At 47.0% G+C, this 24,039-nt stretch overlaps 1 protein-coding gene across 1 annotated transcript in view; it reads right to left on the reverse strand.

Moving 5' to 3' along the window:
• Positions 1 to 24,039, reverse strand: part of LOC147736519 (carnosine synthase 1-like) — a 308,759-nt gene that overhangs the window by 138,453 nt on the left and 146,267 nt on the right. The window contains exon 5 of the mRNA XM_086952636.1: positions 783 to 1,066. Within this exon, the coding sequence (XP_086808762.1) occupies positions 783 to 1,066 (284 nt within the window). The remainder of the gene's footprint in view (positions 1 to 782; positions 1,067 to 24,039) is intronic.

The following is a 24,039-nucleotide window of genomic DNA, read 5'->3' on the forward strand; positions in this document are numbered from 1 at the left end:
AGGGTGCTGTAGGAATGTACCACCACCCCATGGGGTCTTAATAAACTTGTCTTTTGTACTTTTCAGTTTCCGTGCCAACAGTTCTTTCAGTGTAAGTGGGTATTTCTGCGGAGCATGTAGGCCTTGGGAACCCAATACCACACACTGCTCTACCACCCAGCTGCCACCTGTAAGTACCCCATTAACACACACCACCACCATCACATTACCACTTCACGATACCACACATTCACCTCGGTACCACTCTACTCCCAAAGCACTGCACTACCACCTCATACCACAGAATGACCATAGCACACAACCACAAGAGCATACACAGGATGTCATAGTTCACCTCAGAATATCTGACCACAACAACCACCACAGGCGCCAATATCTGTACAGCACCAACTACCAACACAACCATGAAATTACTAATCCCACCACAGACCTACGTCACAGCACCATGAGTTCACTCATCTCCTTGGCACTGCCAGACTCTGTATTACAACCTAATAAAATCACAGCACTTTCTACATCATCACACTAACAAATGCCACCTTCATGCTACTACCTCCAACCCCTACACGTCAATCCCTATCAAGGCACTATGGCCAAACAGCACTAAGTTATCAATACTCATCCACAAACTGCATCCACCAAGACTGTGCTACCATACTTCATCGGCGCTTGATCAAGTTGTAACAGCAAATATTCTCTACCACTACATTAGCTTAGTAAACAAGTGGTAAATACAACGAACGACATATGAAGATTTAAAAAGAAGAGTTCAGAAATCTCACTTTGATCCCATAGTCTCTGGATGACTCCCAGATGTACTTCTTGCTGATGCCTGCAGCTCCTATGACGAGCACCTCCTTCCCCTCCATGATGTAGCACTGAGACCTCTTTACCATGGTCTGGATCAGCAAACTGGAAGCAGACTCCGCCCCTGCACACGCTGCTGACACTTTGAGGCAGTTCATTGTCTCGAACACCCCACAGGACCTCAGACAGAGGTGGGAGTTCACCCCTAAGGCAACAGGGGTAATGGCCTGGTCCGCACAAGTCAATATAAAGTCAACACCTAGGAGTGAAGGAACAAACACACAGGTTAGAAGCAAGAACTTCAGCCAGATATTCCTAAATCGGCCTTGTGCTCTATCCTGGAACAAGTAAAAAGAGTGGAATCCTATTTAATATTGTAAAGTACTTTTAAAAACCAGGGACCCTATTACATATCAGGTGCCCATTCAACTTCTGTGCTACAACCCACCTTTAATTGCGGTATGCCTGATGGTGAGAAGGAAAATGCACCCAGTTCCAAAAAATGCTCTGTTTCCGGTGCAGGTGCAAACTCTCCCCTGGAGTGCGAACAGCGCATTATAGAAAGACGGACTTCTTGTTTAAGCCTTCACTCCTGCTTCTACTGCATTCAGTGGACTGGGCTTCAGTTTCAGGAGGGCTCGGTGATGGATTGTCAACACTTGCACCCTCGGCTGAAGTACAACACCTGTTCTACGGTGTGATCCACGTGAGGGAAGAGATCCCACCAGTATCTGCAACCCCTCCTGTGGATGGTTCCAAAGATGTGGATGTATTATGTTTCAATTCCAAATCAAGAAGATAGTGGATAGTTTGATAAGATGGTAAAAGGGTAGCCCCGCCAGGAGCATCTTCTTATATGCTCGGTCATCCATCTCCAACTGACTGTCTCTTACATCATCAAGCACACCAACATTTCATGACGGAATCATACAATCTGCTTACATACAGACTGAGCAATAGAAAAGGTGGGAATGAAAGGAAGAAGAAGCAATTCACTATACTACAGTAAGCAACGCAAATACGAACTTTTTAAGTACAATCACACAAGAAAGGTGGTAAAATGTAAGTTATTTTTAGTAAGGGACGTAAAAATCTGACTTTGAATTTGTTTTTCTGATTCATGTAGTGTAGGTAGAAATTGTAGGGATATGGGTGTGCAACCTTTTATTAGATTAGCTCCTCCTATCACTCTCAGAAGCCCTACTGCTCACAGACCTTCCCTCACTGGTCATTGGCCTCTCCCTCCCAAGGTGAAGTTCCCTACCCAGTGTATGAGGGCAGTGCACTTCTGGGTCTGCTCTTAGTTGATTTATTTTATTTATTTGCTGGTTTATATAGCGCTTGAATCCACTCCTACTGGAGTATCTCTGCACTTTTGGAACCGGTAAAACAGCGGGCGTGGTATGGAGATGGAATTAGATTTCATTTTTGAACAAGGTGGTTTTTAGAAGTTTTCGAAATGTAAGATGTTCTTTACCTTGTCTCGGAGACAGAGGGAGTTTGTTCCACAGCTTGGGACCAGTGAGGGACAGGGCTCTACCTCCGTGTCTGGACTTTTTAGCGCTGGGGACCACGAGGAGGAGATCGCTACTTGATCTGAGGGATCGTGCTGGAACGTAGGGGAACAAATTTCCGCTCAAGATAAACTGGCCCCTGTCCATTCAAACACTTATGGATGCTTGGCTATCTGCTCCTAAGTCCTTTCTAAACCAGTGCAATGGAAAGGGATTGAGCATACCCTAACCTTGAATCTACTGCTTACACTGCCCCTCACTGAGGGCCTCATTTATGAAACGTGACGCATCGCTGCGTGAAAACAGCGATGCTTCACTTTTCATTGTGCCCTTCTTGTGACATGCTGGATGCATCATATTTACAGTATGACACATCATGTCGCAAGGAGTTACAGATACCTCACTATTTCTGACATATCTGTCTGCGCAAAAATTACGCATTGCTGGAGTTTGTCACGAAAGTGAAGTAACTTTAGCAATGGGTCATTACTCATGGGCAAGTCCCATGTGAAGTGTGCCTGTGTCAGTCTTACGCCTGCCTTAAGGCAGGCATAAGATATTGACGCATTTGCGTCCTAGAAGTGGCACAGTGAAATCTCATAGATTTCACTGCGTCACTTCTACGAGGCTTACTTGTGTCAGAACGCCCACCCTGCATACATTATACCTGGGGCAGGTATAATGTGGCGCAGGTGTTTACAAATTGACGCATCTACCTAGATGCGTCACTTTGTGAATATGACACAACATGGCGCGTTTGTTACCCTGCTGGTTTTCACAAAAATTTACTTTAATAGGTAGAGGGAATATTGTAAAGAGGAATATCCTTCCTAGGGTATTATATTTATTTAGATCTATCCCACGTGAAATATCGGTAACTCAATTGCAAAACTTACAGTCACTCTGCTCTAAATTTCTCTGGCCCATGGAAAACCTCGGCGTGCCAACCGATTTATGACTCTTCCAATTGCAAGGGGTGGCTTAGCGATACCCGATTTTCTTTTATATTATTATGTTTGTTTTTTGGAGAAAATGTCTGTATTATTGACCGGTGAGGATGTGGGCAATACAGCAGAGGCCCCTTCGATTTTTCAGTTACTTTTAGGGTCAGAGGTAAAACAATGTTTATTTAAAGAAATTGATGAGAGCTATTATAAAAGGACCAGGTTCAAAATTTTGAAAGCAGCTTTTAAAATCTGGAGGAAAATACGCAAACTAATTGATTTTGAAGGACTAACATACTATACACCTATGAATGCCCTAAAGCTGCTCCCAATAATATTTTGGGATAGGGTGGCCGTAGGCTGGAGACATAAGGGTATTTATCAGATTGGAGATCTATATGTGGATGGGGGACTTATCAAGCTGTATGAAGGTCTTGTAAGACAATATAATTTGCCTCACTCACAAGTTTTTTAAATTCCTCCAAATGTGGATTTCCTCAGTAGTAGAAACCTAAAATTGAATCCAAACCCACTTATTGAGGCTGTAAGGTCTCAGGGGAAAATAGGCGTATTAATATATAAAATATTATCGTCATTTAGAATGGATGATTTGGGGAAACATAACGCGCAATGTGCTGCAACATTGGGAGAATCTGATACATCAATAGAAGACGCAATTACTAGATCTAATGAAGTTTTTTATCTGCAAATTTAAAAGTACAATTCTTTAAAACTGTATTTCATTTGTATTACACTCCTTCACGCATGTATAAGTGGGGAGATCGTTATGATGGCAAATGTTTTCGTTGTGGGGGAGATAATGCAGACAGTATCCATATAATTTTTAGCTGTGTTAAACTGAGTAACTATCTGAAGGATATCGAAAAAAAATTATCTAACATTCTTGAGTATCCACTTAACATCCCAACGGCCTTAATGCTTTTAGGGATTGGGCAGGTTGTTAATAAGGGAATTTTTTTTATAAACATCATTATTTTTTATTTGTGGCAATGACTGTGGCACAATTATGTATCTCCTTTGATTGGTTATGTCCTGACCCTCCAATGTTTGAGTGTTGGCGGGCCAAAAAGTATAACTTGCCCAATTTAGAACTAAATCTGTACTCTATAAAGGGGACAAGGAAACGAAAATTAGGATTGTATTTATAGGGGGCTTTTTCTGCTCATATGAATGCATGATTTATGGCCTTTTCATTATTCTGTTATTGCTTATGTATTTTTACTATGGCTGTATGGCTTATTTTTGCTGTTTTCTTGTTGCAGAACTGAAGAATAAAACAAACAAAAAATCTTTCATAGCATCCTAAGGATGTAGAAGCAGGTGGAGGTCACTGCGTTTACTTGGGTTATCATGTAGAGCTTGTGATCAATCAATCAATCAAGCATTTGTATAGTGTGCTACTCACCCAGAGGGTCTCAAGGCGCTTGGGGTAGGGGGGTCCGCTACTGCTCGAACAGCCAGGTCTTGAGTTGCTTCCTGAAGGCGAGGTGGTCTTGGGTCAGGCGGAGGTAAGTGGGGAGGGAGTTCCACGTCTTGGCGGCCAGGTAGGAGAAGGATCTTCCTCCCGTTGTGGCTCTTCGGATGCGGGGGATGGCGGCAAGGGCGTGGCTGGTCGATCGAAGCCGGCGGGTGGGAGTGTAGAAGTTCAGGCAGTTGTTGAGGTATCTTGGGACTTGGTTGTGGAGAGCTTTGTGTGCGTGGGTGAGGAGTCGGAACGTGATTCTCTTGTTGACGGGGAGCCAGTACAGGTTTCTCAGGTGTGCGGAGATGTGGCTGTGTCGGGGGATGTCCAAGATGAGTCGTGCTGAGGCGTTCTGAATGCGCTGGAGTCTTTTCTGGAGTTTTGCGGTGGTTCCGGCGTAGAGGGAGTTGCCGTAGTCCAGTCGGCTGGTGACGAGGGCCTGGGTGACCGTCTTCCTGGTTTCGGTGGGGATCCACCGGAAGATCTTACGTAGCATGCGTAGGATGTTGAAGCATGACGAGGAGACGGCGTTGACTTGTCTGGTCATGGAGAGGGAGGAGTCCAGGATGAAGCCCAGGTTGCATGCGTGGTCTGTTGGTTTGGGTGCGCTGCCCAGGGCAGGGGGCCACCAGGAGTCATCCCAGGCGGAGGGCGACGATTCCAGGATGAGGACTTCCGTCTTTTCTGTGTTCAGTTTCAGGCGGCTGTTCATCATCCACTCGACTATATCTTTCATCCCTTCGTGTAGGTTGGTTCTGGTGGTGGCGGGGTCATTGGTGAGGGAGAGGATCAGCTGGGTGTTGTCGGCGTAGGAGATGATGTTGAGGTTGTGTTGGCGTGCGATGGCCGTGAGGGGGCTCATGTAGATGTTGAACAGCGTGGGGCTGAGTGAATAGATGACTTCGGTGGCTTCTGATCTGAACGGGGGAGGCCGACTCTCTGTGTCCTTCCGGCGAGGCAGGAAATGATCCATTCCAGTGCCTTCTTCTGGATTCCGATGTTGTTGAGGCGCTGCACTAGGGTGCGGTGGCAGACCGCGTCGAACGCCGCGGAGAGGTCCAAGAGGATGAGGGCCGCTGTTTCCCCGTTGTCGAGCAGGGTTCGGATGTCGTCGGTGGCTGCGATGTGTAGTTCCGTAGTTTGAGGGTCCGTGGTTCGGTGGTTCCGAACCCGTTCAATAAAGGTCATCGGAAATAGGCGATTTTGGTGTCAGTGGACCGCAAATCACGAGTGCGGTAGGTACGAGTGTTTTCGCATTAATCGATCAATGAGAACACTATGTATTCAGGGATTTCGTTTGAACCTTCGGGTTCCATTTTGTGTACGGCAGCCATTTTGTGTGGTTGCCCTCACATAGGCCGATGACTGCGGCCGAATGAGTCTTTGGGAAACGTACACCTTAGCTGACTCCTGAATGACCTGGCCGAACTGATTCCCTTGCCCGAGGCTGACCTCGCTGAGCCAGTTCCTTGTTAAGCAGCTGGTCAGATTAAGATCAAAGAGCAGGACATGCCGAAGTTTACTACACACTGCACCCACCTTTCTATCTTGCTTCCAATCTGTTTCTGCTCCTTCCTTTACGACATGATTACTGATTTGGGTTGAGGTTTTATGATGGGTTTGTCCGACCTGACCGAACAAGAAAATGGAATGTGCTTGGTCATTTCTGGTGGGCTGGACAACGGAACGTGGGATTGTCGTCATGCGATATGTTTGAAATGTCACCCCGTGATTGTCTAGTTTGTATGTATCCGATGCCACCTTTGGAATGTGATTTTTGGCATAAAAGACCATGCTCCGCTCATTGAATTTGTGCAGTCTCTAGCGAACCACCCGTGTTGTGCTTCGTAGATCTCTGTTCCTGGTTGCAGCCAATAAACTTTGGTCTTTGACGTCATCAAGAAGTGTCCTGTGTCTCTGTTTGCCAAGGCAGGGGAACTCGAAGGCATCGGGCGTTTTCCCTGACGCCGCTGGGTTCTAAAACCCGGTCCTTCAGTTGGCGCCCACGTGGGGCGACTTCAGCGGTACCGGTCCAAGCCCGAAGATCGTGGAGAGCTCCGTGTGAAAATTCTGGAGGAAGGCCAACCACTTCATCGACCCCTGTATGTCGTCGTGGTCCAAAAGTCTTTGCTGCGAGGTTCCCCGCCTTCCGACAGCTACGAAGGACTGCTGCCCAGACTGTCGCCCTGTCTTGGAGCCTTAGATGATTTGTAGAGCGAGACGATTGACGGGTCTTCTGGTGACGCCATCGACATTTCAGTTAAGTATGAGTGGAGCGTCTCCTAGTCCTTAGTTTGTTTTGATATCCCTTTTGTGGATTTCGTACCTACAGGCCCCATAGCCAAAGGATTGTGTATGCGCGAGACTATCGTTTTGAGATTTCCCTTGTAGTTTGAAGCTAGACTAGTGAGCGAAGATGCCTGGTCTTAGCAGACTTGGAAAGATATTTGGTTGTGTTTGTTCTAAGGATTTCCGGTTAGAGGATTCGTGTCCGGTTCCTCCAATTGGAACTCCTACGTATGATCTCTATAGGAAGCATGATGTGGGTCCTATTAGTTATAATGAGATCTGGGTAAAATACACGAGAAAAGACGGTGTCCTACAGTGGCCCCGTTATGGTAGTTTTGAAACTGAGATTTTAGATAATCTCGAAGTGAAACTGTTTAAGAAGAAAGCCCGGCCGGCAATGTTTGACTCTTTCCGCATATGGCGCAAAGAAGCCAAACAGAAAGAAATTAAATTAGCAAAGAAGACTAAACGAGATCGAGGTTTGTCAATGGTGCAAGCTGCTATAGCGTATAGGGATAATGAGGAAGAGCAAGAGAGCGAACAGATGCTTAGGGTTCGGAAGTTAGCGGTAGATAGATGCTACCCAGTTTTGCCGCCTAAAGAGCAGGAAGAAAAGAAAGATCTTGCGAAAGGTCCTTTAATGTCGCATCTATTGAGTTCGCCACCCCCTTATGCACAGAGTGCTACAGCACCACCGCCACCAGTTGTGGCTGTGCAACCTCCAGTTGTTGTGCCACCTGCAATTCCTCCACAGCCAGCTCCTCTTCCATTGGCTACTATTCCTTTGGCGCAGCCTCCTCAGGGGCCGCCAACTTTGTCTCCCCCTTCGTCTGCTACTCCTACGCCTATCTATAATACTCCTTCTGTTCCGACTTTGGATTCTTCTACTATTGTTCCGTCTTCTCTTATTCTTTCATCTTCTCCTTCTGCTAGACAGAGAATGACTGCTGCTTTTTCTGGTTTCTTTTCTCCTTTGTTGGGACAATTGGGTATGTCCCCTGTTACTGAGCGTAGACAATCACGTAGTCAGTTGCCTAATGTTGATGAACGTACAGTTTTGGATCATTTGGCACGTAAATGGATAACGTATGCTACTCAGTATGATCTCGAGGGAGTTATGGATGTCTTCCTTCAATGGGAAACACCAAAACAGCAATACGTTTTTGATATGATGTGTGCGTTCCTCCATGAACAATGGGTTGAAGAAGTAGGTAAAGCTCCTGATGAGTTGTACCGAATTCGTTCTGAATTTGCAAAAGGGACCGTTGTGGGTCCACGTGACGTAGGGAGAGCAGTTGCGACTATCTTGTCGTTTCGTAGTGACACTCCTTCTGAGCGATTGTTTGAGCCTGATTCGTCAGTTAGGAGAGCAGCGCGTCAATATCCAATGCGTGAGGTTCCTCCAGTTTGGAGACCTCCTGATGCAACTGCTAATCCACCTGTTGTAGGACACTTTCAACGAGTATGGGTACATGTTCCTTGGAAGCGTGTTGAAGTTTTGGCTATTAAACAGTCTTTACCTGATCCGCGCAAAAATCCGGCGGGATATTATAAAGATGCTCACTCAGACTGTGGGTTTGTGTATCATGAATTTAGCGGACATAGATATGTTGTTTGGAAATGTTGTTCCACAGCCTATTTGAAGTACGATTCGACATACGGATCATGATCAAGAATTGGTGATACATGGGTTAATATTAGTGCTGCGAATGATAGACAAGTAGGAGGTGCTCAGCCTGAAGATCTTATTACTCAACTTCCTGGTAGGATAATTAATTACATGAAGACTTTGATGCCTGAAGTGCGTGTTAATTGGGACAAGTTGTCTGCTTGTAAGCAGAAGAAAGACGAGACTGTGTCTGATTTTTTTACGCGGTTTGAAGAGACTTTTGTAGATCATAGTGGTCAGGATATGGCTACTGAGGGTGGCCAAAGATTGTTCCTCGACAAATTCATGCATAATCTGCTTCCCGAGTTGTGCACTAAGTTGAAAGATTCTGATAGTGCTTGGGCTGTTTCCACGTCAGCGCAGATTTTAGCTACGGCCCAGTACTATGAAAATAGGCGCAAATATGAGTTAGAGAAAGCGAATAAGAAGACTAAGGAATTGAAGACTAAAGTTCTTCTACAACAAGCTTATACACCCCGTACTAATAATCAAAGCGATTATCAGCAACCTCAGCAATATTCGAGAAACTCGCAAAGGAACGAGTCTTCTCAACAGTGTTTTCCGTATGGGCCTAATCAGTGTGCGTATTGCAAAGAAGAGGGCCATTTCAAGAATAGTTGTCCGGTTTTGTTATAGCGCACGAATTGTGCCTCTGGTGTAAGAGGTCGAGGTGCTCAACAAGCGCCTAGAGGTAGAGGTCGCGGACAAAATGGACGTTCTTTGCCTCCACAGAACTCAATGAATAGTTTTGATCAACAGCAGGGTTCGTCTGGTAGGACAGCACAGTACTATGCGGATGATTACTATGTCGAAGGTGAGGAAGTGGATGGTAATGATTGTTAGGACAGCCATGGACAAAGAGAGGGAGTTGTTTCAGTTCCAGTAGATCAGAGTGGACCTTATGTTGAAGTGATTGCATCAGGTGTGTCAGAGCCTTTTCTGTTAGATACTGGTGCTACAAAGAGTTCTATAATGCACTCTAAACTCCCTGGCGCACCTTTGTCTGGCTTTGAGAATGTCTCTGTAGGTTTTTCTGTCACCCCGGTTACGAATCCGATTTCTACTCCATTGTCTCTTTCTGTTGGACCTCGTAAGTTTGAAGCACCCCTCATTTTGACTACAGGTTGTGGTGAGAACTTGTTGGGATTGGATTTATTGAAAAGATTGTATGCAACGTTGTATTGTTCTCCGTCAGGAGTACATTTTACCTTGGGTGAGAGAGTGATCTCTCCGATGTACATGTCGAAAGACAGACTTCCACCTGAATTGTCTTCTTTACCAGATTCATTGTGGCTACTGGTCCGAATGATGTGGGCCTATTGGAAATTCCTCCATATGTTGTGACACTGAAGGCGAATGCTAAGTTACCGCGCATTCCACAGTACCGTATCTCGAGTGATGTTGAGCGTGCACTTTTAGCGATCATTTATGATCTGATCGAAAAGGGTGTGATTGAGGAAACAAGAGGTAATGTGTGCAATAGTCCCGTTTTGCCTGTTCTGAAGAGAACTGATTCTTCACAGCCTCCTGTATATAGGTTTGTGATCGATCTTCGCGAAGTGAACAAGATTGTCGTTCCACAATTTCCTGTTGTACCTGATATTACAGCTTTGTTGACTCTGATTCCGGCTACGGCCACATGGTTTTCGGTGATTGACTTGAAGAATGCTTTCTTCAGCATCCCGATTGCCATGGAGAGTAGGGACATCTTTGGATTCTCTTTAGGAGGACGAAGTTTCCGCTTTAAGCGCGCTCCTCAAGGCTATTGCGAGAGTCCATCGATTTATAGTCAAGCTTTGAAAACACAACTTGATTTGTTGGTTTTACCAGATGGTGCTGCCCTTATTCAATATGTTGATGACTTGCTAGTTGCCGCTGATAGTGAAGAGATTTGTAGAGATGCCACTTTGTCGTTGTTACGCCATTTGTCTTATTTTCATCACAAAGTTTCTCTCTCCAAGTTGCAATATTGTCGACAAGAAGTAACCTACTTAGGTCACCTCTTATCGAAGGAGGGAAGGAAACTGACCCCAGAGAGAATTCAAGCTATTGCGAAAATGAGTGTGCCTACGGCACAGAGAGAAGTACGTGCGTTTTTGGGTATTACGTCGTACTGTAGACAGTGGATCCCTAATTTTTTCTTGTTAGTGAAGCCTTTGATATCTCTTACTGTTAGGGATACTCCAAATCCCATGCCTTGGACGGACGAATGTCAGAAGAGCTTTTCTGAATTACGCAATGCGTTGTGTTCAGCTCCTGTGTTGGGTACTCCCGACTACAGTAAGCCTTTCACATTCTATGTCCACGAGAGAGAGGGATGTGCATTGTCAGTGTTGACTCAACAATTTGGCGATAAGCAGCGTCCATGTGCTTACTTTTCGTCGACTTTAGATCCGGTAGCAAGGGCGTTGCCGAGTTGCCTGAGAGCAACAGCAGCAGCGGCTGTTTCAATTCGACAGTCTGCTGGTTTTGGTTATGGATAACACGTAGTGGTAATGGTTCCACATGCAGTGGATACCTTGTTGAACCGTACCAAGACACAGCACTTAACTAGTGCTCGGTTGTCGGGTTACGAGTTGACCTTGTTAGCGAGTCATGTGCACATTAAACGATGCAACACGTTGAATCCAGCCACGTTGTTGCCGGTTTCAGTTGAGACAGATATTGAAGAACAACATGATTGTTTTCTGAGAACTGAGGAAGAAACGAAAGGGAGAATAGACCTTAGGGATACTCCTCTTCCAGAGTGTGATGGTACTTTGTGGGTTGATGGCTCGTGCTTTAAGTTGCCGAATGGTGATACGACTGCGGCATATGCTGTTACGACTTTGCATACGATTGTTGAAGCTGCACGTATCCCACATAATTCAGCACAAGCAGCAGAGTTGATTGCATTAACGAGAGCATGTATGTTGGCAAAAGGAAAACGAGTGAATGTGTATACTGACAGCCAGTACGCGTTTGGTGAGGCTCATAGCTTTGGACGTTTGTGGCGTGAACGTGGGTTCCTGACTTCGCATGGAACGAAGATTCAGCATGGGCAGTTGGTGAATGAACTTCTTGAATCTCTTACCTTGCCATTGCAAGTAGCAATAGTGAAATGCAGTGCCCATAAGAAAGTTACGGATGATGTTGGTCGCGGAAATGCGTTTGCAGATGAAGTTGCGAAAGATACTGCGAGAAATGTGAAGAGCTGAATGTATGTTGTAGGTCCGGCGAGATGGGTTCCAGAGAAAAGTATGTGTGAAGATACGATTGAGAGTGTAAAATCCATCCAAGCTGAAGCTACAGAAAAAGAGTTGAATGAATGGAGAGAAAGTAAGGGTAGATTGGATTCGAATGGTTGTTGGACTGATTTGTCTGAGCATCAGAGATGGTTGTTGCCTGACGTATATGTGCTTACAGTTGTTACAATGGCTCATGGGATGGCACATATCAGCGTGAAAGGGATTTGCAAGTTGTTTGCTCCGGTTTGGCAGAATGTGGGAATTCCAAAATGAGCAGAGAACTTGGTTAAGAACTGTATGGTGTGTTTGATGTACAATCCTGGTAAGGGAACTCCAACACCAGCTGGTCATTTTGCTCCTCCTACGTATCCGTTCGAGGCTTTGCAGCTAGATTTCATCCACATGGAGAGATGCAACAACCTGAAATATGTTTTAGTGGTTGTTTGCTCCTTTTCTAGATCGGTAGAATCTTATCCCCTGAAGGACAATACTGCCTTGTCCACAGCGAAAGCCCTAATAAAAGAATTTTTCCCTAGGTTAGGATTGCCGAGAATTATCTGGAGTGACAATGGGAGTGAATTTGTGGGGCAAGTAATGAAGAGAGTATGTGAGGGATTAGGAATCCGGCAGAAGTTCCATGCTGCAAATCATCCCCAATCAGCTGGTTTAGTCGAGTGCTATAATGGCACTTTGAAGTTAAAGTTAGCCAAAATTCAAGCGAGCTCTGGTTCACAGTGGCCAGATGCTTTACCTTTAGCGCTTTTGTCCACAAGAATGACTGTGCATTCGAGAATGGGTTTGAGTCCATATGAAGTTGTCTTTGGCCGCCCAGCGAATATTTGGGGTGTGCCAAGGCCAACTAAATTCAGCGAGATCGAATACCCTGTGTTCCTTGATTACTTGCACGAACTGACGGCTAAACTGCGTGTTTTACACCAACAGGTTCACGAAAGTCTGCCACAAGCTTCTGGAGATCCAGGCCACGCTATTGAACCTGGAGCCTGGGTTTTTGTGAAGAATTTCCAGCGGAACAAGAACGATCAGCCCCGTTGGACAGGACCGCATCTAGTTCTCCTGTCTACACGTTCTGCAGTTCGAGTGCAGGGCAAGAAATACTGGATCCACGGCGTACACTGCAAGCGGGCTCCATTGCCCTTACCGTACGACCGGTGGGTCCAGGAAGGACTCCCAGACTCTGAAACAGAAACTGTTCCACGATTTTTGCCATTCAGCGATGCCCGTCTGATTGGAACAAACTCTGAGAAAGAAAGTGACGATCTTTTGCAAGAAGCTGTGCCTCCTTTGAATCGATTGAACACTACTGAGCCTGAGCTTTTGTTCAAAGACCAAACATTGCCAGGAAAAGATCGTTATAATTTGCGACCAAGAGTCGTGGGACAAATAAAAGATAAATGAAGTTTTTATGATTTTTCTGTTTACAGGTTAACTCTCCACCGAGGATCTACTCATTTTTGTTTTTTGAACCGCCATCCGGGTTCAGCTGTAGGGTTGTGGTGCCAAGTCTTTGGAGTGCAAGCCCGAGACAATAGGTCGAAGGTTCTGGTTAGCCTAAGGGAGTTGCCCTGGGTTGACAGAGGCATTCCTTAACATAGAACACCCTACCATCGCGAGCAGCATATTTAGTTAGGATGGATTTCTTCGAGTTGGAGAGACCTGTAAGGACAATGAACTTTAAGAATAGGATACACAAACTAATCACAAAGAAGAAGTTTTTTATACTGTGTTTGTTTTTGTTATTGAGTTTAATTATATTTTTAATTGGTTAGGTGACATTCTCTTTTAAAGTGACGTTTGTTCCCACTGTACAACCTACACCTCCACCTACTAATTCTTCTCATTCTTTTCACCCTTTGACTGAACATGAGGTAGTTAGACGATTGGAATTTGCCAATAATTCCTTTATTCAACTTTTGCACCAACACCAGTTAGTGATGAACACAACAAATTGTTGGATCTCTGGTCTAATGCCCCATACGACCGATAAAGGTATTCCGTACTTAGTTTTGCCTTTTAGCTTAAATGGTTCTATTTGGGCTTACAGAACAATGTTTATCTATGCCCATAGTGTCTATCCCCAACGTTCAGTGAAGGACAATCCAAAGAATAGTGCTCTGGTCAAGGGTATAGTTGATATGATTAGAGGGATTAGTTCGTATGAGACTATTCCGAGGAATGAGACACAAGCATACATTGGTTGGAACGTTACTGGGTATGGAGTTAGTCTGAGTGTTAACCAGCAAGCGAAAAGTTCTCCACCGATTTGGATAGTGCCCCATCAGGGTCACTATTGTCTGCAGGGTAATGGCAAGAATCCGAGAGCTCAGCTAGGGAAGAGCGTTTGTACTGACACTTACGTATTTACGTCTCAGTCTTCCCCAGCATTTCTAGCCACTAAGGGTACCTACTTTGTTTGCTATGACAAAGCATATACATGGTTGCCCCCTGATTTTTTGGGCACATGTTTCGTTTATTTCCTGTTGCCTCCCACTTCTACAGCTGCGGCAGATTACCATAAGACGAGAGTTGCCAGAGGTGTTTTCAGTCAGGAAGACACTGCAGGGCAAGAGTTGGGAGATTTCTTTAAGGGTTTTCTGCCGTTCTGGGGACCGATGGCTAACAGCAGGAATATTCGTCAGTTGACCAGAGTGGTTGAGTCCACCATAGTCGAAAATGCCAGTGCCCTTAGTAACTTGACTGCTGAGCTCCAGTCAGATAGACTTATGACACTTCAAAATAGAGTCGCTCTTGATGTCATACTAGCAGATTGAGGTGGAGTATGTAAACTGATTCAATCGAGCTGCTGCGTTTTCATTCCAGACAACGCTCCGACAGTCTTCCAGGCCATTTCCAAGCTATATAAGATCTCCGATTCTGTCCATTTAGATGAAGGAGATTGGTCGTTGATGGGATGGTTCTGGGAATTGATATCCACTTGGGGTTGGAAGATTCTGATGGTCATTGAGATGGTCTTAGCTATCCTTTTCCTGTTCTGTCTCTGTGTACAGTGTGCTCCTGCTATTTGTGGCCTCTGTGCTACTCAGTGTGCAAGGAGACCTGTCCAGAAAGTGGTACTAAGTACTAGGATGATGCTAACACCAACATATCGATGATCTGATGATGATAGACCTGGATTCAGACTGACATGGGTTTGGGTCTGTTGCCTATGTAAGGGCAAAAGGAGGGCCTGTAGTTCCGTAGTTTGAGGGTCCGTAGTTCGGTGGTTCCGAACCCGTTCAATAAAGGTCGTCAGAAATAGACGATTTTGGTGTCAGTGGACCGCAAATCACGAGTGCGGTATGTACGAGTGTTTTCGCATTAATCGATCAATGAGAACACTATGTATTCAGGGATTTTGTTTGAACCTTCAGGTTCCATTTTGTGTACGGCAGCCATTTTGTGTGGTTGCCCTCACATAGGCCGATGACTGCGGCCGAATGAGTCTTTGGGAAACGTACACCTTAGCTGACTCCTGAATGACCTGGCCGAACTGATTCCCTTGCCCGAGGCTGACCTCGCTGAGCCAGTTCCTTGTTAAGCAGTTGGTCAGATTAAGATCAAAGAGCAGGACATGCCGAAGTTTACAACACACTGCACCCACCTTTCTATCTTGCTTCCAATCTGTTTCTGCTCCTTCCTTTACGACATGATTACTGATTTGGGTTGAGGTTTTACGATGGGTTTGTCCGGCCTGACCGAACAAGAAAATGGAATGTGCTTGGTCATTTCTGGTGGGCTGGACAACGGAAAGTGGGATTGTCGTCATGCGATATGTTTGAAATGTCACCCCGTGATTGGCTAGTTTGTATATATCCGATGCCACCTTTGGAATGTGATTTTTGGCATAAAAGACCATGCTCCGCTCATTGAATTTGTGCAGTCTCTAGCGAACCACCCGTGTTGTGCTTCGTAGATCTCTGTTCCTGGTTGCAGCCAATAAACTTTGGTCTTTGACGTCATCAAGAAGTGTCCAGTGTCTCTGTTTGCCAAGGCAGGGGAACTCGAAGGCATCGGGCGTTTTCCCTGACGCCGCTGGGTTCTAAAACCCGGTCCTTCAGATGAGGGCGGTCTTGGTACTGTGGTTGGCCCGGAAACCGGACTGCGAGTAGTCGAGTGATCCATTCGTCTCGAGGAAGGCGGCCAGCTGTCTGTTGACGGTCTTCTCGATGACTTTGGCCGGAAACGGGAGGAGCAAGATGGGGCTGTAGTTTTTGAGGTCGGTGGGGTCCGCTGATGGTTTCTTCAGTAGGGCGCTAAGTTCGGCATGCTTCCCGCTCTCTGGGAAGGTTGCAATGTCGAAGGAGGCGTTGATGATGTCCCGTGGATGGGGAGCGATGACGGAGTCGGGTTTGTTGAAGACGTGGTGAGGGCAGGGGTCGGTTGGTGATCCGGAGTGGATGGAGTTCATCGTGCGTATGGTGTCTTCGGTGTTGATCGGGGTCCAGGCACGGAGGGTGGTGGTGGGGGGCGCTGGTGCGGTCGTAGGGTGCATCGGCTGTGTGCTGAAGCTGTTATGTATGTCTGCAATCTTGCTGTGGAAGAACGAGGCGAGCGAGTTGCAGAGGTCTTGCGATGGGGTGATGTCGTTGTTTCCGGCGCTGGGGTTGGAGAGCTCTTTGACGATGTTGAAGAGTTCCTTGCTGTTGTGGGCGTTGTTGTCCAGTCATTCCTTGAATGCGGTTTTCTTGGTGGTGTGGATCAGTTGGTGGTGTTTTCGAGTGACTAGCTTGAGGGTAGTCATGTTGTCTGGTGTCGGGTCTCTGCGCCAGGCTTTCTCGAGGGCTCGGCAGGTCTTCTTGGAGCTCTTGAGTTCGTCGGTGAACCAGGCTGCTTTCTTGTTGCCGGGTCTGCTAGGAGGGGTCTTCAGTGGAGCGAGGTCATCTGCGCAGTTGCTGATCCACCTAGTGAGGTTGTTGGCGGCTTGGTTGGGATTCGCTGAGCTGGCGGGAGGGTTCTGGCTCAGGGATGCGGCGAGCTGGTCGGCTGTGATCTTGTTCCAGCTTCTGCGGGGACCCTGTTGCTGGTGGTGGTGGAGCGTGGTCCTTCTGAAGCTGAAGTGGACGCAGCTGTGGTCCGTCCAGTGGAGTCCGGTGGCGTGGCTGAAGGAGATGTCCTTGCTGGAGGAGAAGACGGGGTCGAGCATGTGGCCGGCATAGTGGGTGGGGGTGGTCACCAGTTGCTTGAGTCCGAGGTTGGAGAGGTTGTCCAGCAGGGTGGTGGTGTTGTGGTCATTGTTGTTCTCCAGGTGGAAGTTGAGGTCCCCGAGGAGGATGTAGTCATCGGAGGGGAGGGCGTGCGGGCTGATGAGGTCGGCGAAGTCTTCGCTGAATTGTGTTCGTGGTCCCGGGGGTCTGTAGATGAGGGTGCCACTGAGGGTGGTCTTGGGGTCGGTGTGGATCTGAAAGTGTAGGTGTTCGGCGGCTGTGAGGGTGTCGTCGGAGTTGGTCGTGATGCGGATGGTGTTCTTGTGGACAATGGCGATACCTCCTCCCATCGGGTTGGCGCGGTCCCTCCGGGTGATCTTGTATCCGTCCGGGATGGCGATGGCGATGTCTGGCGCTGAGGAGGCGTTCATTCAGGTTTCCGTGAGGAATGCGACGTCTGGAGCTGCGGTGTCGAGGAGGTTCCAGAGTTCTACGGCGTGTCTGTGGACGGAGCAGGTGTTGAGCAGGATGCACTTCAGGTGGTTGCTGCCGGTGCTCTTCTCGGGGGGTGCGGTGCAGGTCCGGATGCAGGAGAACTTGCAGGCTTGGCAGGTGAAGGGTCCGTGGGTGCGTCCTGGGGTTGCTCGGTGGCAGCCGGTGTTGACTGCGAGGAGGGTGGCGTAGTTGTAGGTCCGTCGGGAGGGCTGGCGTCCTCGGGGGCCAGAGGGTATGTCGCTGGGCGCAGGCCAGGCGCGGATGGGCGCAGATGGGCTTACCTTTGGCGAGCCTTCAGCGCACCATCGGCGCGCCCGCTGCGCGTGCACGCTGCGCGTGCACGCTGCGCGTAGGCGTGGACTCCGCCATAAATGGCGTAGTGGGAGGGGCGGAGCGAGGGAGGAGCAGCTGGGTGGCGGGAGCGGGGTGGCGAATGGGGAGGGTCGAGGGAACCGGCCGGAGTGGGGGCGGGGCCGCGGGGGAGCAGCGGCAGGGAGCGGGGTGGGCAGCAGCAGGGACGGAAGCGCTACGGCAACAGAACAGAGACAATACCAACAGGGCACAATACCAACAGGGCAAGACTACGGCGAACGGGGGAAGGGCAGTACACGGGGCAGGCTGAACAGGACAAGCAGGACAACAGCACAATACAATTAAAACAAATCAGGGCGATAGTACAGACCACAGTGGAGGCACAATCGGGGCAGCGATGCGAGCGGCGGCGGCAGCAGCAGGGAACCGGTGACTTCCTGGAGGGTCCACGCGGCGGGTAGAGCGACCAGCACTGACAAGGTCGGACTGGGTCACAGCTCCCCATCGCCCGGTCTCTCCCTTAAGTAATCCGTAGGAGGGAGGAGCAGCTGGGAGGCGGGAGCGAGGTGGCGAGTGGGGAGGGTCGAGGGAACCGGCAGGAGTGGGGGCGGGGCCGTGGTGGAGCAGTGGCAAGGAGGGGGGTGGGCAGCAGCGGGGACGGATGCACTAGGGCAACAGAACAGAGACAATACCAACAGGGCACAATACCAACAGGGCAAGACTATGGCGAACGGGGGCAGGGCAGTACACGGGGCAGGCTGAAAAGGACAATCAGGACAACAGCACAATACAATTAAAACAAATCAGGGCGATAGTACAGACCACAGTGGGGGCACAATCAGGGCAGCGATGCGAGCGGCGGTGGCAGCAGCAGGGAACCGGTGACTTCCTGGAGGGGCCACGCGGCGGGTAGGGCGACCAGCACTGACAAGGTCAGACTGGGTCACAGCTCCCCATTGCCCGGTCTCTCCCTCAAGTAATCCGTGGGAGGGAGGAGCAGCTGGGAGGCGGGAGCGGGGTGGCGAGTGGGGAGGGTCGAGGGAACCGGCAGGAGTGGGGGCGGGACCGCGGGGGAGCAGCGGCAGGGAACGGGGTGGGCAGCAGTGGGGACGGAAGCGCTAGGGCAACAGAACAGAGACAATACCAACAGGGCACAATACCAACAGGGCAAGACTACGGCGAACAGGGGCAGGGCAGTACACGGGGCAGGCTGAACAGGACAATCAGGACAACAGCACAATACAATTAAAACAAATCAGGGCGATAGTACAGACCACAATGGGGGCACAATCAGGGCAGCGATGCGAGCGGCGGCGGCAGCAGCAGGGAACTGGTGACTTCCTGGAGGGGCCACGCGGCGGGTAGGGCGACCAGCACTGGCGAGGTCAGACTGGATGATTCCAAGATTTCTTTCTGGGTCGAGGGGGTGGGTGAGGGTCTAATGTTAGTTGTCCACTAGGTGGAGTCCCAGGCAGATACTTTCCATCCAAAGATCACAACTTCAGTTTTGTCTGTGTTCCATTTGAGGCAGTTTGGATTTTCATCTATGTGTTTATTACAAACATGCATTGTAAAGTTATTTTTTATAGTTGGGGTTTTGTCCGATACGGAGAGTATTAGATGGGTATTGAAGCATAGGAGAGCAGGTTGATGTTTTAGGATCTGATGAGGTTGGCTAGCTGAGTCACGTATATGTTAAATAGCATTGGGCTTAGAGATGATCCTTGGAAGACTGAATTAATCAAAAGGGAATGGACACTGGTGTCTACTAAACCTTCGGTTAGTCTTTGAAAACCCTCATAGACAGCCTGATTTTGTCGATGCGGTGTATCTTTTATCGGCCCCGTCATGCGTCATGGCATATTCATAGGGTAGTCAAATAATGTGCGGTATGCCTGCCTCACCCGAAGACTACCTCTGGTCCAGATAGAAGTGCATACACATAAACAAAAAGATTCTATCAAAAAATAGGGGTGCAAGTGTTAGGTTTTTTTTTTTTTTTATATAAATAATTTTTGAGAAGGGGTGGAATAAGGCTCTTCCTCAGGTTGGTGAGATGAAGGCACTATGTGCTTTTAAAATACCCCTCACACACTAATAATCCCTTAGTGTCATGCTTCATCATGGGGGTCTTCCCGTCCCTCTACGGGGCGGGGCGTGCTGCGACCTACGAGCTACGCGGGACCAGAACGTCTTTACAACTTACAACTGAGGGATTATACACCTTCTGTCATCACAAAATGCATGAAAAGGGCCAGACATCAACCACGTGAATGTCTCTTGCAGACCAACAGAAAAGAACCAATAAAAGATCTGGTAACATGTGTCACCACCTACTGTCCGGCTACTTACGATGTACAGAAACTCATCAGAAAAAACTGGCAGATAATTACTTCTGGAAAATTCGACTGGCCAAAGCCGAGATTTGCTAATAAGAGAACGAAAAACATCAAAGACGTTCTGGTCTATACAAGACCAAAGAAAAAACAAATCCAGTCCATCACTAGAGATGTCAGGATGGAACCTGTAGTTGGCCACTATCCATGTGGCACTTGCGGAGTATGTAAATTCACAAAATCAACTAAAACCTTACAATTGACCGATACTCTAAAATGGACCCAAAAGCAACATACTAATTGCAACTCGACACATCTAATCTACATGGTCACCTGCCCCTGCAGACGTCAATATATAGGTATGACCTGCAGAAAAATCAAGTTACGAATTGGAGAACACAGGAGCAATGTCAGAATGAAGAAAAACACCACGAAGCTCTGCACACACTTCGTGGAAGTAGGACATACCTGTGATGAGTTGAGCTGGACAGTACTAGAAATGCTACAAGACAAGAACAACAACGCAGAGCAAGTTCTTTTTGAAAAAGAACAAAGGTGTGTGGACCGTCTTGGCACCCATATATCAGGGATGAATGATAATATTCCCTGGAGTCAGTTTTATTGAAAACATCTCTATTAAGAACATCTAAAACATGCACCTGAGTATCAGACTTGCAAACCATTCTGATGATGGCAGGAACAACTCATCCAGTTTGGTAACTGTGATATAAAATTGGCATCATCCCACGGATGTCTGTCACTCTTTTCCCCAATGTCTAAGTGGAGTACGACTACCTTAATGTAAATATATATTGATACTGTTAAATCCACCGACGAACTCTGTTTGTCAGAAACTTAAGCTAACCATAGTAGCAGGACTGTGTCCATCCCCGCTTTTGAGTTGGTTAATATTGCACCCCTTTCAAGTAAACACCAGGTCCTTGAGCCTTTATGTTTTAAAAAATATAAATAAAGCATGTCGTTTTTTGAACTGGTGGAGAGAACCATCTTGGAGGGACTAACTTGTTTGTATTTTAGTCCTTTTTTAGTGTCTAGACTCCTGCCTAAAGACTGGTAAGCAGAGCCCCGCCTGTAACCAGGGGCAGAGTCAGCACAGGGACTGAAAGCTGGTCCTCGTGGGTAAGAATTATGTTTGAAGACGACTTTACTCGGGTAAAAAGTCCTACTTATTATATTCTAACCGAGTTGGTAAATTTTTCTAGCAAAGACCACTCCTAGCGACTCTTCACTCCTGTAGAAGCCTCTAAGAACGCCTATTAAGGTATTTTTTCTAAAATTTAGCCGCGTGTATAAATATGCACTTTATTGGAATTGGCCACCATAGAGCAGCGTAATAATTGACAACATCTTTTGAGCACGTGATTTGTAGTCTAACTACAGAAGTCTGTCACTACAGGGACCCTGCACTCTTAGCATTCCACTCCTACCCCACCAATAAGCACGAAATGCACAAGTAGCCTCCTCTCTGTGTTTAGAGACTTGAAACCTGTTTTCCCCTGCCCTCCTTCCTTCTCACTATTAATGTATCTACAATTAGGTGCATACCTTTTACTAGTAATTCTAGTCTGTGTGCTTTAAGAAAAGTATTATGCCTACTTACCGCATTTCACATACCATAATATAGTGTATTGGTTTGTGTTCCCACATTATAGGTGGCTGTATAAGAAATTCCATAATAGCTATAGGAACATACACAAGTTGTGTAAGTACCTTCTGTGTATGTCTTTTTGTCTTTTTGTCCTGACGAAAGCTCTACAGACCCGGCTGGGCTCATAGAGCTGAAACATGTTGACGCATCCATATATTTATAGATATATGGTAATCTAGTTGCCCGATTACATATATATCGAATTTTTTAACAACAGTGCCAACCTTTTTATTAAAAATTCTTTTTTGGTGACACACTGTTTTTTATATTTTTCCTTTCCTATTATTTCTGGACACTTCTATCTGGACCAGAGGTAGCCTCGGGTGAGGCAGGTATACCGCACGTTATTTGACTACCCTATGAATATGCCATGACGCCTGACGGGGCGGATAAAAGATACACCGCATCGACAAAATCAGGCTGTCTATGAGGGTTTTCAAAGACTAACCGAAGGTTTAGTAGACACCAGTGTCCATTCCCTTTTGATTAATTCAGTATCTAACTAGGGGAACTGAATGGACCTTGAATCCTATTCCCTCCTTTTTGATAGAAGATCCTTGGAAGACTCCAACTATGAGGTTCATGACCTTTGAAGTGTGAATATATGACGCTACAATGCATGCAATTACAACGCATGCTTTTACAACACAGTCTTTATATCGCAACTACCATTACATTGCATGACTTTAAATAAATGCGTTGTAATGGCATGCGTTGTAAACTACCATTACGACATATACCATTACAGCGCATAATACTTTTAGGTCAACAGAAGGGTAAGTGTTGGATAGTGGAGGGATAAAAATTACTATTACCACTCCATGTAAGTGCAACAATATGGTAAGTGTTGGATAGTGTAGGGGTAAAAATTACTATTCCCAATCCAGGGAGTGCAACAGTAGGGAGAGTGACTATTCCCATGTACCCCAAAAAGCTATACCCATCATAATCCTAAAATTATCTCTGTTATTGACCTTATAGTGTGTTGTAATGGCATGTGTGGTAATGGCATGCGATGTAACAGCAGTTCCGTTGTAAAGGTAGGTTGTTGTAATGACCGAAATGTAATGGATGTTTCCCTTGAAGTGTATGGTGGCAGGTTGACTCTTTGTGTTCTATCCATGAGGAAGGATCAAATCCAGTGGAAGGCAGGTCCTTGTATGCCTGTCTTGTGCAGTCTATTGATCAGGGAGAAGTTGGAGACAGTGTTGAAGGCTGCAGAGAGATCAAGTAGTATAAGGTCTGCTTTGTTGCCACGGTCTAGGATCATCCTGATGTCATTGGTTCCTGCAATGAGGGCAGTCTCGATGCTGCGGTTCAGCCTGGAACCCGATTGTGTGTTGTCCAGGAGTTGGTGTGTGCTGAGGTAGTGGGAGATTTGTTTGTTTATGGCTTTTTCCATTGCTTTGGCAGGATGGAGTAGAAGGGAGCTCAGGTGGTAATTTGCTAGTTGCTTGGGGTCTGTCAAGGGATTTTTTAACAGTGCGTTGACCATTGCGTGTTTCCAGGATGAGGAGGAATGTGGCATTCAGGTATGTTTTTTGTTTGTTTTTTAAACCCCCGAATTTCCCTGCTGCCAATCGTGCCAGCCGCCACTGCAGAAAGGTGAGAAAGAGCACAAATGATCAGAAGTGCAAAACAGACAGGTAAGAAAGAGTGAGAGAGAAGAGCAAGAAGCAATAGAAGGGTGAGAAAGAATGTGAGAAAAGAGCAAAAGGCAGCTAGAAAGGCAAAAACCAAATGGCAAAAAAGGCCAAAGACTGAAGTCCAAGAATGGCGAAGTCGATGACAGAGGAGTCACAGACATGATAGAGAGTGTGTGCAGGAGAGGAGGTGGGATCATCAAAGCTTTGGAGCTGGGTCTGTGATGGCCTTGACCAGCCAGAGGACTGATCTGTTTAAGTCAGGGAGTAATCTAGTCCCTTGCCTTAGCCACATAAGAGGAGGACACAACCCATACCACCAGTAAGCGGTCTATCAAGCCCACAATAGCTGGCATGGCTTGAAAGGGGACCATATGGCACAAATCCCCCTTGCGAGCCACTACAGAATGCCAACCCACTCAACATTTGACATCCACATGGGTTAAGGTAGAAGATTCAAGACCCAGTCACCCAAGGATCACCTCCGTA

This window comes from Lissotriton vulgaris, chromosome 1_2 (assembly GCF_964263255.1).
Source record: "Lissotriton vulgaris chromosome 1_2, aLisVul1.2, whole genome shotgun sequence".
NCBI lineage: Eukaryota > Metazoa > Chordata > Amphibia > Caudata > Salamandridae > Lissotriton > Lissotriton vulgaris.